This window comes from Tachyglossus aculeatus, chromosome 25 (assembly GCF_015852505.1).
Source record: "Tachyglossus aculeatus isolate mTacAcu1 chromosome 25, mTacAcu1.pri, whole genome shotgun sequence".
In the NCBI taxonomy this organism is placed as follows: Eukaryota; Metazoa; Chordata; class Mammalia; order Monotremata; family Tachyglossidae; genus Tachyglossus; species Tachyglossus aculeatus.
This window is the reverse complement of record NC_052090.1, coordinates 4,171,780-4,188,329: the sequence shown is the minus strand read 5'-3', so window position 1 is coordinate 4,188,329 and position 16,550 is coordinate 4,171,780. Positions and strand designations below refer to the sequence as shown.

The following is a 16,550-nucleotide window of genomic DNA, read 5'->3' as shown; positions in this document are numbered from 1 at the left end:
GCTTGGCACATAGTAAGCGCTTAACAAATACCATCATTATTACGGGTTCTAATCCCGGATCTGCCACTTGTCAGCTGTGTGACTTCGGGCAAGCCACTTCACTTCTCTGGGCCTCAGTTCCCTCATCTGTAAAATGGGGGTGAGGACCGTGAGCTCCACGTGGGACAACCTGATTAACTTGTTTCTACCCCCAGCGCTTAGAACGGTGCTTGGCACATGGTAAGCGCTTAACAAATACCATCATTATCATTTTTATTAGAGAAGCGGATGGAAGATGGAAGGTCATGGGTTCTAATCCCGCTCCTCCACTTGTCTGCTGTGTGACCTTGGGCAAGTCACTTCGCTTCTCTGGGCTTCAGTTCCCTTATCTGTAAAACGGGGATGAAGACTGTGGGCCCCAGGTGGGACAACTTGTATCTCCCCCCAGCGCTTAGAACAGGGCTTCATTCATTCAATCGTATTGACTGAGCGCTTACTGTGTGCAGGGCACTGGACTAAGCGCTTGGAACAAATACCAACATTATAATTATTATTAGTATTTATTCTGATGGTATTCATTCATTCAATCATATTTATTGAGCCCTTACTGTGTGCAGAGCACTGTACTAAGTGCTTGGGAAGTACAAGTTGGCAACATACAGAGATGGTCCCTACCCAACAGTGGGCTCACTTTTCATTCATTCCTTCATTCAATCGTATTTATTGAGCGCTTACTGTGTGCAGAGCACTGTACTAAGTGCTTGCGAAGTCCAAGTTGGCAACATCTGGAGACTGTGAAAGCCAACAGCGGGCTCACAGTCTAGAAGGGGGAGACAGAGAACAAAACATATTAACAAAATAAAATAAATAGAATAAATATGTACAAATAAAATAGAGTAATAAATACATACAAACATATATACATATATACAGGAACATATGTACATATATACAGGAACATATTCATTTATTTTATTTGTACATATTTATTCTATTTATTTTATTTTGTTAATATGTTTTGTTTTGTTCTCTGTCTCCCCACTTCTAGGCTGTGAGCCCACTGTTGGGTAGGGACCGTCTCTAGATGTTGCCAACTTGGACTTCCCAAGCGCTTAGTCCAGTGCTCTGCACACAGCAAGCGCTCAATAAATACAATTGAATGAATGAGTGAATGAACATATATACATATATACACTTGACACCTGTCTACTTGTTTTGTTGTCTGTCTCCCCACTTCTAGATTGTGAGCCTGTCATTGGGTAGGGACCATATCTACTCTATTTATTTTATTTTGTTAGTATGTTTGGTTTTGTTCTCTGTCTCCCCCTTTTAGACTGTGAGCCCACTGTTGGGTAGGGACCGTCTCTATATGTTGCCAACTTGGACTTCCCAAGCGCTTAGTACAGTGCTCTGCACACAGTAAGGGCTCAATAAATACGATTGATGATGATGATGATGATGACCGTCCCCATCTGTTGCCGACTTGTACAGTGCTCTGCACACAGTAAGCGCTCAATCAATCAATCAATCAATCAATCAATCGTATTTATTGAGCGCTTACTGTGTGCAGAGCACTGTACTAAGCGCTTGGGAAGTACAAGTTGGCAACATACGGAGACGGTCCCTACCCAACAGTGGGCTCACAGTCTAGAAGGGGGAGACAGAGAACAAGAAGCAGCGTGGCTCAGTGGAAAGAGCCTGGGCTTTGGAGTCAGAGGTCATGGGTTCAAATTCCGGCTCTGCCAACTGTCAGCTGTGTGACTTTGGGCAAGTTGCTTAACTTCTCTGTTACCTCATCTGGAAAATGGGGATTCATTCAATCGTATTTATTGAGCGCTTACTGTGTGCAGAGCACCGTACTAAGCGCTTGGGAAGTCCAAGTTGGCAACATATAGAGACGGTCCCTACCCAACAGTGGGCTCACCGTCTAGAAGGGGGAGACAGAGAACAAAAAACAAACCATATTAACAGAATAAAATAGATAGAATAGATATGTACAAGTAAAATAAATAGAGTAATAGATCCGTACAAACAGATATACATATATCCAGGTGCTGTGGGGAAGGGAAGGAGGTAAGATGGAGGGGGCTCAGTCTGGGATGAAGACTGTGAGCCCCCCGTGGGACAACCTGATCCCCCTTCTAGACTGTAAGCCCGCTGTCGGGTAGGGACCGTCTCTAGATGTGGCCGACTTGGACAATTTGTACTTGAATAAATATGATGGAGTGAGCGAACTGGCACACAGTAGAGAGTTTCAGCTCAACAACAATAATAATAATAATAATGTTGGCATTTGTTAAGCACTTACTATGTGCAAAGCACTGTTCTAAGCGCTGGGGGGGATACAAAGTGATCAGGCTGTCCCATGTGGGGCTCACAGTCTTAATCCCCATTCTACAGATGAAGGAACTGAGGGTCAGAGAAGTTAAGTGACTTGCCCAAGGTCACACAGCAGACACGTGGCAGAGGCAGGATTCGAACCCATGACCTCTGACTCCAAAGCCCGCGCTCTTTCCACTGAGCTGCGCTCAAAACATGATTATTAGTATGATTGTTATTCCCTTCCCCACAGCACCTGTATATATGTATATATGTTTGCATGGATTTATTGCTCTATTTATTCATTTATTTGACTTGTACATATCTATTTTATTTATTTTATTTTGTTAACATGTTTTGTTTTGTTCTCTGCCTCCCCCTTCTAGACTGGGAGCCCGCTGTCGGGCAGGGACCGTCTCTAGATGTGGCCAACTTGGACAATTTATACTTCAATAAATACGATGGAGTGAGCGAACTGGCACACAGTAGAGAGTTTCAGCTCAACAATAATAATAATAATAATAATGTTGGCATTTGTTAAGCGCTTACTATGTGCAAAGCACTGTTCTAAGCACTGGGGGGGATACAAAGTGATCAGGCTGTCCCATGTGGGGCTCACAGTCTTAATCCCCATTCTACAGATGAGGGAACTGAGGGTCAGAGAAGTTAAGTGACTTGCCCAAGGTCACACAGCAGACATGTGGCAGAGGCAGGATTCGAACCTCTGACTCCAAAGCCCGTGCTCTTTCCACTGAGCCGCGCTCAAAACATGATTATTAGTATGATTGTTATTCCCTTCCCCACAGAACATGTATATATGTTTGCATGGATTTATTGCTCTATTTATTGATTTATTTTACTTGTACACATCTATTCTATTTATTTTATTTTGTTAATATGTTTTGTTCTCTGCCTCCCCCTTCTAGACCGGGAGCCCGCTGTTGGGTAGGGACCGTCTCTAAATGTTGCCAACTTGGACAATTTGTACTTGAATAAGTACGATGGAGTGAGCGAACTGGCACACAGTAGAGAGTTTCAGCTCAACGCAAACATGATTACTAGTATGATTGTTATTCCCTTCCCCACAGCACCTGTATATATGTTTGCACGGATTTATTACTCTATTTATTGATTTATTTTACTTGTATGTATCTATTCTATTGATTTTGTTTTGTTAATATGTTTTGTTTTGTTCTCTGCCTCCCCCTTCTAGACTGTGAGCCCGCTGTCGGGTAGGGACCGTCTCTAGATGTGGCCAACTTGGACTTCCCAAGCGCTTAGTACAGTGCTCTGCACACAGTAAGCGCTTGATGGATGGATTGATTGATTGATTCACCTGTCCCGCTGTCAACCCCCGGGGCTGGAATGCCCTCCCTCTGCCCATCCGCCAAGCTAGCTCTCTTCCTCCCTTCAAGGCCCTGCTGAGAGCTCACCTCCTCCAGAAGGCCTTCCCAGACTGAGCCCCTTCCTTCCTCTCCCCCACGTCCCCCTCTCCATCCCCCCCATCTTACCTCCTTCCCTTCCCCACAGCACCTGTATATATGTATATATGTTTGTACATATTTATTACTCTATTTATTTATTCATTTATTTTACTTTTTCATATCTATTCTATTTATTTTATTTTGTTAGTATGTTTGGTTTTGTTCTCTGTCTCCCCCATCTAGACTGTGAGCCCGCTGTTGGGTAGGGACTGTCTCTAGATGTTGCCAACTTGGACTTCCCCTGCGCTTAGTCCACTGCTCTGCACACAGTAAGCGCTCAATAAATACGACTGATTGATTGATTAGTAGTATGATTGTTATTCCCTTCCCCCCAGCACCTTTTAGACTGTGAGCCCACTGTTGGGTAGGGACTGTCTCAATACGTTGCCAACTTGTACTTCCCAAGCGCTTAGTCCAGTGCTCTGCACACAGTAAGCGCTCAATAAATACGATTGATGATGATGATGATATATGTTTGCACGGATTTATTACTCTTTTTATTGATTTATTTTACTTGTACATATCTATTCTACTTATCTGATTTTGTTACTATGTTTGGTTTTGTCGTCTGCCTCCCCCTTCTCGACTGGGAGCCCGCTGTCGGGTAGGGACCGGCTCTAGATGTGGCCGACTTGGACTTCCCCAGCGCCTAGTCCAGTGCTCTGCACACAGTAAGCGCTCAATAAATACGATTGATTGATTGATTGATTGATCATTAGTATGATTGTTATTCCCTTCCCCACAGCACCCGTATATATGTATATATGTTTGCACGGATTTATTACTCTATTTATTGATCTATTTTACTTGTACATATCCATTCTACCTATTTGATTTTGTTACTATGTTTGGTTTTGTCGTCTGCCTCCCCCTTCTAGACTGGGAGCCCGCTGTCGGGTAGGGACCGGCTCTCGATGTGGCCTTGATTATTAGTACGATTGTTATTCCCTTCCCCACAGCACCCGTATATATGTATATATGTTTGCACGGATTTATTACTCTATTTACTGATTTATTTTACTTGTACATATCCATTCTACTTATTTGATTTTGTTACTATGTTTGGTTTTGTCGTCTGCCTCCCCCTTCTAGACTGGGAGCCCGCTGTCGGGTAGGGACCGGCTCTCGATGTGGCCTTGATTATTAGTATGATTGTTATTCCCTTCCCCACAGCACCCGTATATATGTATATATGTTTGCACAGATTTATTACTCTATTTATTGATTTATTTTACTTGCACATATCTATTCTACTTATTTGATTTTGTTAATACGTTTGGTTTTGTTCTCTGAGTCCCCCTTCTCGACCGGGAGCCCGCTGTCGGGTAGGGACCGGCACTCGATGTGGCCTTGATTATTAGTACGATTGTTATTCCCTTCCCCACAGCACCCGTATAGATGTATATATGTTTGCACTGATTTATTACTCTATTTATTGATTCATTTTACTTGTACATATCCATTCTACTTATTTGATTTTGTTACTATGTTTGGTTTTGTCGTCTGCCTCCCCCTTCTAGACTGGGAGCACGCTGTCGGGTAGGGACCGGCTCTAGATGTGGCCGACTTGGACTTCCCCAGCGCTTAGTCCAGTGCTCTGCACACAGTAAGTGCTCAATAAATACGATTGATTGATTGATTGATCATTAGTATGATTGTTATTCCCATCCCCACAGCACCTGTATATATGTATATATGTTTGCACGGATTTATTACTCTATTTATTGATTTATTTTACTTGCACATATCTATTCTACTTATTTGATTTTGTTAATACGTTTTGGTTTGTTCTCTGCCTCCCCCTTCTAGACTGGGAGCCTGCTGTCGGGTAGATGTGGCCAACTTGGACTTCCCAAGCGCTTAGTCCAGTGCTCTGCACACAGTAAGCGCTCAATAAATACGATTGATTGATTATTAGTCTGATTGTTATTCCCTTCCCCACAGCACCCGTATATATGTATATATGTTTGCACGGATTTATTACTCTATTTATTGATCTATTTTACTTGTACATATCCATTCTACTTATTTGATTTTGTTACTATGTTTGGTTTTGTCGTCTGCCTCCCCCTTCTAGACTGGGAGCCCGCTGTCGGGTAGGGACCGGCACTCGACGTGGCCTTGATTATTAGTACGATTGTTATTCCCTTCCCCACAGCACCCGTACAGATGTATATATGTTTGCACGGATTTATTACTCTATTTATTGATTTATTTTACTTGTACATATCCATTCTACTTATTTGATTTTGTTACTACGTTTGGTTTTGTCGTCTGCCTCCCCCTTCTAGACTGGGAGCCCGCTGTCGGGTAGGGACCGGCACTCGACGTGGCCTTGATTATTAGTACGATTGTTATTCCCTTCCCCACAGCACCCGTACAGATGTATATATGTTTGCACGGATTTATTACTCTATTTATTGATTTATTTTACTTGTACATATCCATTCTACTTATTTGATTTTGTTACTACGTTTGGTTTTGTCGTCTGCCTCCCCCTTCTAGACCGGGAGCCCGCTGTTGGATAGGGACCGGCTCTCGATGTGGCCCTGATTATTAGTACGATTGTTATTCCCTTCCCCACAGCACCCGTATAGATGTATATATGTTTGCACTGATTTATTACTCTATTTATTGATTTATTTTACTTGTACATATCCATTCTACTTATTTGATTTTGTTACTATGTTTGGTTTTGTCGTCTGCCTCCCCCTTCTAGACTGGGAGCACGCTGTCGGGTAGGGACCAGCTCTAGATGTGGCCGACTTGGACTTCCCCAGCGCTTAGTCCAGTGCTCTGCACACAGTAAGTGCTCAATAAATACGATTGATTGATTGATTGATCATTAGTATGATTGTTATTCCCATCCCCACAGCACCTGTATATATGTATATATGTTTGCACGGATTTATTACTCTATTTATTGATTTATTTTACTTGCACATATCTATTCTACTTATTTGATTTTGTTAATACGTTTTGGTTTGTTCTCTGCCTCCCCCTTCTAGACTGGGAGCCTGCTGTCGGGTAGATGTGGCCAACTTGGACTTCCCAAGCGCTTAGTCCAGTGCTCTGCACACAGTAAGCGCTCAATAAATACGATTGATTGATTATTAGTCTGATTGTTATTCCCTTCCCCACAGCACCCGTATATATGTATATATGTTTGCACGGATTTATTACTCTATTTATTGATCTATTTTACTTGTACATATCCATTCTACTTATTTGATTTTGTTACTATGTTTGGTTTTGTCGTCTGCCTCCCCCTTCTAGACTGGGAGCCCGCTGTCGGGTAGGGACCGGCACTCGACGTGGTCTTGATTATTAGTACGATTGTTATTCCCTTCCCCACAGCACCCGTATATATGTATATATGTTTGCACGGATTTATTACTCTATTCATTGATTTATTTTACTTGTACATATCCATTCTACTTATTTGATTTTGTTAATATGTTTGGTTTTGTCGTCTGCCTCCCCCTTCTAGACTGGGAGCCCGCTGTCGGGTAGGGACCGGCTCTCGATGTGGCCTTGATTATTAGTACGATTGTTATTCCCTTCCCCACAGCACCTGTATATATGTATATATGTTTTCACGGATTTATTACTCTATTTATTGATCTATTTTACTTGTACATATCCATTCTACTTATTTGATTTTGTTAATATGTTTGGTTTTGTCGTCTGCCTCCCCCTTCTAGACTGGGAGCCCGCTGTCGGGTAGGGACCGGCTCTCGATGTGGCCTTGATTATTAGTACGATTGTTATTCCCTTCCCCACAGCACCTGTATATATGTATATATGTTTTCACGGATTTATTACTCTATTTATTGATCTATTTTACTTGTACATATCCATTCTACTTATTTGATTTTGTTACTACGTTTGGTTTTGTCGTCTGCCTCCCCCTTCTAGACCGTGAGCCCGCTGTTGGGTAGGGACCGGCTCTCGACGTGGCCCTGATTATTAGTACGATTGTTATTCCCTTCCCCACAGCACCCGTATATATGTATATATGTTTGCACTGATTTATTACTCTATTTATTGATTTATTTTACTTGTACATATCCATTCTACTTATTTGATTTTGTTAATACGTTTGGTCTTGTCGTCTGCCTCCCCCTTCTAGACTGGGAGCCCGCTGTCAGGGAGGGACCGGCTCCAGATGTGGCCGACTTGGACTTCCCCAGCGCTTAGTCCAGTGTTCTGCACACAGTAAGCGCTCGATGGATGGATTGATTGATTGATTGGTTATTATTCTCTGGTTGTGGGGGGTCACCTGGGGCCCGGGGCTGAGACTGGCCCAGCCCCTCTGGAAGCTTCGGTGACTGGGCTACCAAGGAGGAGCCTCCTCCCTTCTCCCCGCCCCTCCTGGCTCCATCCCGCCTTTCCCTCCTCCTTTTCCCTGGAAGCAGGGGGGTCTCATCCCGTCGTCCAGGATGCAGCTGCTCGCCCTGGACCTGCGGATGCTGTCCCGGGAGCTCTCCCTCTACCTGGACCACCAAGTCCGGGTGGGCTCCTTGGGGGCCGCCCTGGGCTTGGCCCTGGTGCTGGGCTTCAGCGGCGCCTACGCCTGCTACTACCTGAGCAGCGTCGCCAAGGTGAGAGCCGGGCTGGAGGGGGGGAGGGAGAATAATAATAGGAATTATTATTATAGATTAATTATAATAATAATTAATTATTATAATAGGAAGCGCATCTGTTAAGCGCTTACTATGTGCCGAGCACCGTCCTAAGCGCTGGGGGACATACAAGGTGATCGCGTTGGCCCACGGGGGGCTCACAGTCTCCATCCCCATTTGACAGGTGAGGTCACTGAGGCTCAGAATAATAATAATAATGATGGCATTTGTTAATCATCAATCGTATTTATTGAGCGCTTACTATGTGCAGAGCGCTGTACTAAGCGCTTGGGAAGTACAAATCGGCAACACATAGAGACAGTCCCTACCCAACAGTGGGCTCACAGTCTAAAGGGCTCACAGTCTAAAAGACTGTTTGTTTATTCGTCTATTTGTTAAGCGCTTACTATGTGCCAAGCACCGTCCTAAGCGCTGGGGGACATACAAGGTGATCAGGTTGGCCCACGGGAAGCTCACAGTCTCCATCCCCATTTGACAGATGAGGTCACTGAGGCTCAAAATAATAATAATGATGGCATTTGTTAAGCGCTTACTATGTGCAAAGCACTGTCCTAAGGGCTGGGGGACATACAAGGTGATTAGGTTATCCCACGGGGGGCTCACAGTCTCCACCCCATTTTACAGATGAGGCTCGGAGAATAATAATAACAATGGCATTTATTAAGCGCTTACTAGGTGCAAAGCACCGTCCTAAGCTCTGGGGGACATACAAGGTGATCGCGTTGTCCCACGGGGGGCTCGCAGTCTCCACCCCATTTGACAGATGAGGTCACTGAGGCTCAAAATAATAATAGTAATAATGGCATTTGTTAAGCGCTTACTGTGTGCCAAGCACTGTCCTAAGCGCTGGGGGACATACAAGGTGATCAGGTTGGCCCACGGGGGGCTCGCAGTCTCCATCCCCATTTGACAGATGAGGTCACTGAGGCTCAAAATAATAATAGTAATAATGGCATTTGTTAAGCGCTTACTATGTGCCAAGCACCGTCCTAAGCGCTGGGGGACATACAAGGTGATCAGGTTATCCCCCGTGGGGCTCGCAGTCTCTATCCCCATTTTACAGATGAGGCTCAGAGAATAATAACAACAGTGGCATTTATTAAGCACTTACTATGTGCAAAGCACCGTCCTAAGCACTGGGGGACATACAAGGTGATCGCGTTGTCCCACGTGGGGCTCGCAGTCTCCATCCCCATTTGACAGATGAGGTCACTGAGGCTCAAAATAATAATAGTAATAATGGCATTTGTTAAGCGCTTACTATGTGCCAAGCACCGTCCTAAGCGCTGGGGGACATACAAGGTGATCGCGTTGTCCCACGTGGGGCTCTAAGTCTCCATCCCCATTTGACAGATGAGGTCACTGAGGCTCAAAATAATAATAATAATGATGGCATTTGTTAAGCGCTTACTATGTGCCAAGCACTGTCCTAAGCGCTGGGGGACATACAAGGTGATCAGGTTGGCCCACGGGGGGCTCGCAGTCTCTATCCCCATTTTACAGATGAGGCTCAGAGAATAATAACAACAGTGGCATTTATTAAGCACTTACTATGTGCAAAGCACCGTCCTAAGCACTGGGGGACATACAAGGTGATCGCGTTGTCCCACGTGGGGCTCAAAGTCTCCATCCCCATTTGACAGATGAGGTCACTGAGGCTCAAAATAATAATAGTAATAATGGCATTTGTTAAGCGCTTACTATGTGCCAAGCACCGTCCTAAGCGCTGGGGGACATACAAGGTGATCAGGTTGGCCCACGGGAAGCTCACAGTCTCCATCCCCATTTGACAGATGAGGTCACTGAGGCTCAAAATAATAATAATGATGGCATTTGTTAAGCGCTTACTATGTGCAAAGCACTGTCCTAAGGGCTGGGGGACATACAAGGTGATTAGGTTATCCCACGGGGGGCTCACAGTCTCCACCCCATTTTACAGATGAGGCTCGGAGAATAATAATAACAATGGCATTTATTAAGCGCTTACTAGGTGCAAAGCACCGTCCTAAGCTCTGGGGGACATACAAGGTGATCGCGTTGTCCCACGGGGGGCTCGCAGTCTCCACCCCATTTGACAGATGAGGTCACTGAGGCTCAAAATAATAATAGTAATAATGGCATTTGTTAAGCGCTTACTGTGTGCCAAGCACTGTCCTAAGCGCTGGGGGACATACAAGGTGATCAGGTTGGCCCACGGGGGGCTCGCAGTCTCCATCCCCATTTGACAGATGAGGTCACTGAGGCTCAAAATAATAATAATAATAATGGCATTTATTAAGCGCTTACTATGTGCAAAGCACTGTCCCAAGGGCTGGGGGGATGCAAGGTGGTCAGGTGGTCTCCCCCTTCTAGACTGTGAGCCCACTGTTGGGTAGGGACCGTCTCTATATGTTGCCAACTTGTACTTCCCAAGCGCTTAGTACAGTGCTCTGCACACAGTAAGCGCTCAATAAATACGATTGAATGAATGAATGTGCAAAGCACTGTTCTAAGCGCTGGGGGACATATAAGGTGATCACGTTGTCCCACGTGGGGCTCACAGTCTCCATCCCCATTTGACAGATGAGGGAACTGAGGCTCAGAATAATAACAATAATAATAATAATAATGGTATTTGTTAAGTGCTTACTATGTGCAAAGCACTGTTTTAAGCACTGGGGGGATACAAGGTGATCAGGTTGTCCCATGTGGGGCTCACAGTCTGCATCCCCATTTTACAGATGAGGTCACTGAGGCTCAGAATAATAATAATAATAATAATGATGGCATTTTGCAAAGCACTGTTCTAAGCGCTGGGGGGACATACAAGGTGATCAGGTTGTCCCACGTGGGGCTCACAGTCTCCATCCCCATTTTACAGATGAGGTCACTGAGGCTCAGAGAATAATAATAATAATGGCATTTAGTAAGCGCTTACTATGTGCAAAGCACTGTTCTAAGCGCTGGGGAGGTTACAAGGTGATCAGGTTGTCCCACGGGGGGCTCACAGTCTCAGTCCCCATTTGACAGATGAGGGAACTGAGGCCCAGGGAAGTGAAGTGACTTGCTCAAAGTCACACAGCTGGCAATTTGGCAGAGCCGGGATTTGAAACCGTGACCTCCGACTCCAAAGCCCGGGCTCTTGCCACTGAGCCACGAGTGACTTGCCCAAGGTCACACAGCCGACATGGCGGGGGGGAAGCGGGATTAGAACCCGTGACCTCTAACTCCCAAGCCCGGGCTCTTGCCACTGAGCCACGCTGCCCTGACACCCTTCCCAGATGCCTTTGTGGGGGAGCAGCAACTCCGGGCAGACCCCCACGCACATCATCATCATAATAATAATAATGGCATTTGTTAAGCGCTTACTATGTGCAGAGCACTGTTCTAAGCACTGGGGGGGATACAGGGTGATCAAGTCGTTCCACGGGGGGCTCACAGTCTTCATCCCCATTTTACAGATGAGGTAAATGAGGCTCAGAGAAGTGAAGTGACTTGCCCAAGGTCACACAGCAGACATGTGGCGGAGCCGGGATTCGAACCCATGACCTCTGACTCCAAAGCCCGGGACACACACGGTCCCCTCCGACCTGTGTGCGTGTGGCCTTCTACACCTCCTCCCTCGCCCGCTGCCCGCAGATCTTGCTGCTTCCGGAAGACTGTGAGCCCCCCGTGGGACAACCTGATCACCCTGTAACCTCCCCAGCGCTTAGAACAGTGCTTTGCGCAGAGTAAGCGCTTAATAAATGCCATTATTATTATTATTCTCCGAGCCTCAGTGACCTCACCAGTAAAATGGGGATGGAAACTGTGAGCCCCACTTGGGACAACGTGATCACCTTGTATGTCCCCCAGCGCTTTGCACATAGTAAGCGCTTAATAAATGCCATTATTATGATTTTATTATTATTACTTTGAACAGTGCTTTGCACATAGTAAGCGCTTAATAAATGCCATTATTATTATTATTCTCTGAGCCTCAGTGACCTCATCGGTAAAATAGGGATGGAGACTGTGAGCCCCACTTGGGACAACGTGATCACCTTGTATGTCCCCCAGCGCTTTGCACATAGTAAGCGCTTAACAAATGCCATTATGATGATTTTATTATTATTACTTTGAACAGTGCTTTGCACATAGTAAGCGCTTAATAAATGCCATTATTGTTATTATTCTCCGAGCCTCAGTGACCTCATCGGTAAAATAGGGATGGAGACTGTGAGCCCCCCGTGGGACAACGTGATCACCTTGTATGTCCCCCAGCGCTTTGCACATAGTAAGCGCTTAATAAATGCCATTATGATGATTTTATTATTATTACTTGGAACAGTGCTTTGCCCATAGTAAGCGCTTAATAAATGCCATTATTATTATTATTCTCCGAGCCTCAGTGACCTCACCAGTAAAATGGGGATGGAAACTGTGAGCCCCACTTGGGACAACGTGATCACCTTGTATGTCCCCCAGCACTTTGCACATAGTAAGCGCTTAATAAATGCCATTATTGATTTTTTTATTATTACTTTGAACAGTGCTTTGCACATAGTAAGCGCTTAATAAATGCCATTATTGTTATTATTCTCCGAGCCTCAGTGACCTCATCGGTAAAATAGGGATGGAGACTGTGAGCCCCACTTGGGACAACGTGATCACCTTGTATGTCCCCCAGCGCTTTGCACATAGTAAGCGCTTAACAAATTCCATTATGATGATTTTATTATTATTACTTTGAACAGTGCTTTGCACATAGTAAGCGCTTAATAAATGCCATAATTATTATTATTCTCCGAGCCTCAGTGACCTCATCGGTAAAATAGGGATGGAGACTGTGAGCCCCCCGTGGGACAACGTGATCACCTTGTATGTCCCCCAGCGCTTTGCACATAGTAAGCGCTTAACAAATGCCATTATGATGATTTTATTATTATTACTTTGAACAGTGCTTTGCACATAGTAAGCGCTTAATAAATGCCATTATTGTTATTATTCTCCGAGCCTCAGTGACCTCATCGGTAAAATAGGGATGGAGACTGTGAGCCCCCCGTGGGACAACGTGATCACCTTGTATGTCCCCCAGCGCTTTGCACATAGTAAGCGCTTAACAAATGCCATTATGATGATTTTATTATTATTACTTTGAACTGTGCTTTGCACATAGTAAGCGCTTAATAAATGCCATAATTATTATTATTCTCCGAGCCTCAGTGACCTCATCGGTAAAATAGGGATGGAGACTGTGAGCCCCCCGTGGGACAACGTGATCACCTTGTATGTCCCCCAGCGCTTTGCACATAGTAAGCGCTTAACAAATGCCATTATGATGATTTTATTATTATTACTTTGAACAGTGCTTTGCACATAGTAAGCGCTTAATAAATGCCATTATTGTTATTATTCTCCGAGCCTCAGTGACCTCATCGGTAAAATAGGGATGGAGACTGTGAGCCCCCCGTGGGACAACGTGATCACCTTGTATGTCCCCCAGCGCTTTGCACATAGTAAGCGCTTAACAAATGCCATTATGATGATTTTATTATTATTACTTGGAACAGTGCTTTGCCCATAGTAAGCGCTTAATAAATGCCATTATTATTATTATTCTCCGAGCCTCAGTGACCTCATCGGTAAAATAGGGATGGAGACTGTGAGCCCCACTTGGGACAACGTGATCACCTTGTATGTCCCCCAGCGCTTTGCACATAGTAAGCGCTTAATAAATGCCATTATGATGATTTTATTATTACTTTGAACAGTGCTTTGCCCATAGTAAGCGCTTAATAAATGCCATTATTATTATTACTGCCGAAGTTGGCTTCCGGAGCCGACCTTCGCCTCCCCCCCACCGGGAGTTTCCCAGGGAAATTGCGGAAATCGGTGTCAGAGGACGGAATTAATGGCCCGGGCCCGGGAGGGGAGATGATAAGCAGGGGGAGAAAGCCAGAGAGCGACTCTACTACCTAAAATGTTGGAAATATCTCCCCGCCACCAATATATACACACACACCTGCTGGGAAATTTCATCATCATCATCAATCGTATTTACTGAGCGCTTACTATGTGCAGAGCACTGTACAAAGCTCTTGGGTAGTACAAATTGGCAACATCTAGAGACAGTCCCTACCCAACAGTGGGCTCGCAGTCTAAAAGGGGGAGACGGAGAACAACACCAAACATACTAACAAAATAAAATAAATAGAATAGATATGTACAAGGAGAATAAATAGAGTCATCATCATCATCAATCGTATTCCGACCGGAGGACGGTCTGGAATCTTTACGGGGAGCCTGACAGGCAGTGAGGGGCTCCGACGGCCCCGGGACAGGGGGGCGGGAGGGAAAGGAGCTTCCCAGAGATGTCTGAGGCCCATTTGAGGGAGCAAGGGAAGACCCCTGCACATCACGAGGACGGCTGGGGACCAAAATCGATACTTCATCCATCCCCTCCCCGCTCTTGGCTCTTCCCAGAAGCCGCAGCTGGTGACGGGGGGCGAGAGCTTCGGCCGCTTCCTTCAGGACCACTGCCCCGTGGTGAGCGAGACCTATTACCCCACGGTGTGGTGCTGGGAGAGCCGGGGGCAAACCTTATTAAGACCCTTCATCACCGCCAAGCCTCAGGTCCTGTACAGGAAGTAAGTGACCCCCTCGCCGTCCCCCTCGGTCCCCCTCACGCAGCGGGCCGCCCGCCAAGGGCTAGGCCACCGGACTCTGTCGGTGGCATCAGAGAAGAGGTAGGTCGGTGATGGAGAGGGAAGGAACCAGGCCCCAGAGCGGAGGCGGCAGCAGCAGGATTCAATCATTCATTCAATCATATTTATTGAGCGCTTACTATGTGCAGAGCACTGTACTAAGCAGGATGGCACGGGGACGATTTATCCCCTGGACCGTCGCTTGGACGCCGGGGATCGGAGGTGGTTTCGGTTTCTCCCTTCCTTCAATCAATCGTATTTATTGAGAGCTTACTTTGTGCACAGCACCGCACTAGGCGCTTGGGAAGTACAAGTCGGCAACATCTAGAGACGGTCCCTACCCAACAGCGGGCTCACAGTCTAAAAGGGGGAGACAGAGAACAAAACCAAACGTAAACAAAAATAAAATAAACAAAATAGAATAAAATAAATAAATAAAATAAAATAAACAAAATAAAATAAATAGCGGTGGTGCCTCTAGGAAACCCAAGTCCTTCAGGGAGGTGCAGAGTCCCAGGCGAAACCGCGCTAAAGAGAGGCGGGGGGAGGTAAGCTCGGGGCCCGAGCATCAGCTCCTGAGGTGGAAGACAGGCATTTTAATCCCCAAGTCATATAATTTTGCCTGCTTTTGGATAACGTCTCAGAAATTTTAGTGACGCCAACATTCATTCTGGCCCTGTCTTGCTCGCCATCAAAGTCACCTAGAACGCAAATGGCCTTCTGAAATGAAACGACTTCCCCAAGGTCACGCAGCAGAGAAGCGGCAGGGCCGGGATTAGAATCCAGGTCCCCTCCGATTCCCCGGACGCTCCCTTTTATTTCGTCCAGAACGGCATCAGTCCAACAGCTGAGTTGACAAGGGTTTCGGAAGGCGATTTATCAGTTTTTATCATTGTGTGCCCAGAAAGTCCGGAATACCTTGCATTCTTCTCATATCTGAAGTTTCTGTTCCTCGTGAGGCCCAAACTAACTTCCAAGACAAAAAAAAAAATAGTCCTTTGGCTTCTAGACTGTGAGCCCGCTGTTGGGTAGGGACCGTCTCTTTATGTTGCCAACTTGTCAATCAATCAATCAATTGTATTTATTGAGCGCTTACCGTGTACAGAGCACTGTACTAAGCGCTTGGGAAGTACAAGTCGGCAACACATAGAGACAGTTCCTACCCAAGCGCTTAGCGCAGTGATCTGCACACAGTAAGCGCTCAATAAATACGATTGAATGAATGAATAGTAAGCGCTTAACAAATACCATCCTTATTATTATTATTATTACTCTTCGTACTTAGGACAGTTAATTATTTCTTTATGAATGAATGACTTTCCTATCGATAAGGAGATGGGTGTTCACTAGTAATGACCTTCTGCATCTAAAGCCATAGTCCGGAATGTCTCAGTAGCCTGGAGATTTAAATGGTGCCTATTAATTTCCCTGAGTCATCCTGGAATTTGAACTGTTTG

At 45.4% G+C, this 16,550-nt stretch overlaps 1 protein-coding gene across 1 annotated transcript in view; it reads left to right on the top strand.

Annotated features, from left to right (window-relative positions):
* The first annotated feature begins 8,224 nt into the window (after window positions 1-8,224).
* The window catches only part of ABHD3 (abhydrolase domain containing 3, phospholipase), a 46,600-nt gene continuing 38,274 nt past the window's right edge, over window positions 8,225-16,550 (top strand). Inside the window, exons 1-2 of the mRNA XM_038766577.1 lie at window positions 8,225-8,386; window positions 14,873-15,036. Of these exons, the coding sequence (XP_038622505.1) occupies window positions 8,225-8,386; window positions 14,873-15,036 (326 nt within the window). The remainder of the gene's footprint in view (window positions 8,387-14,872; window positions 15,037-16,550) is intronic.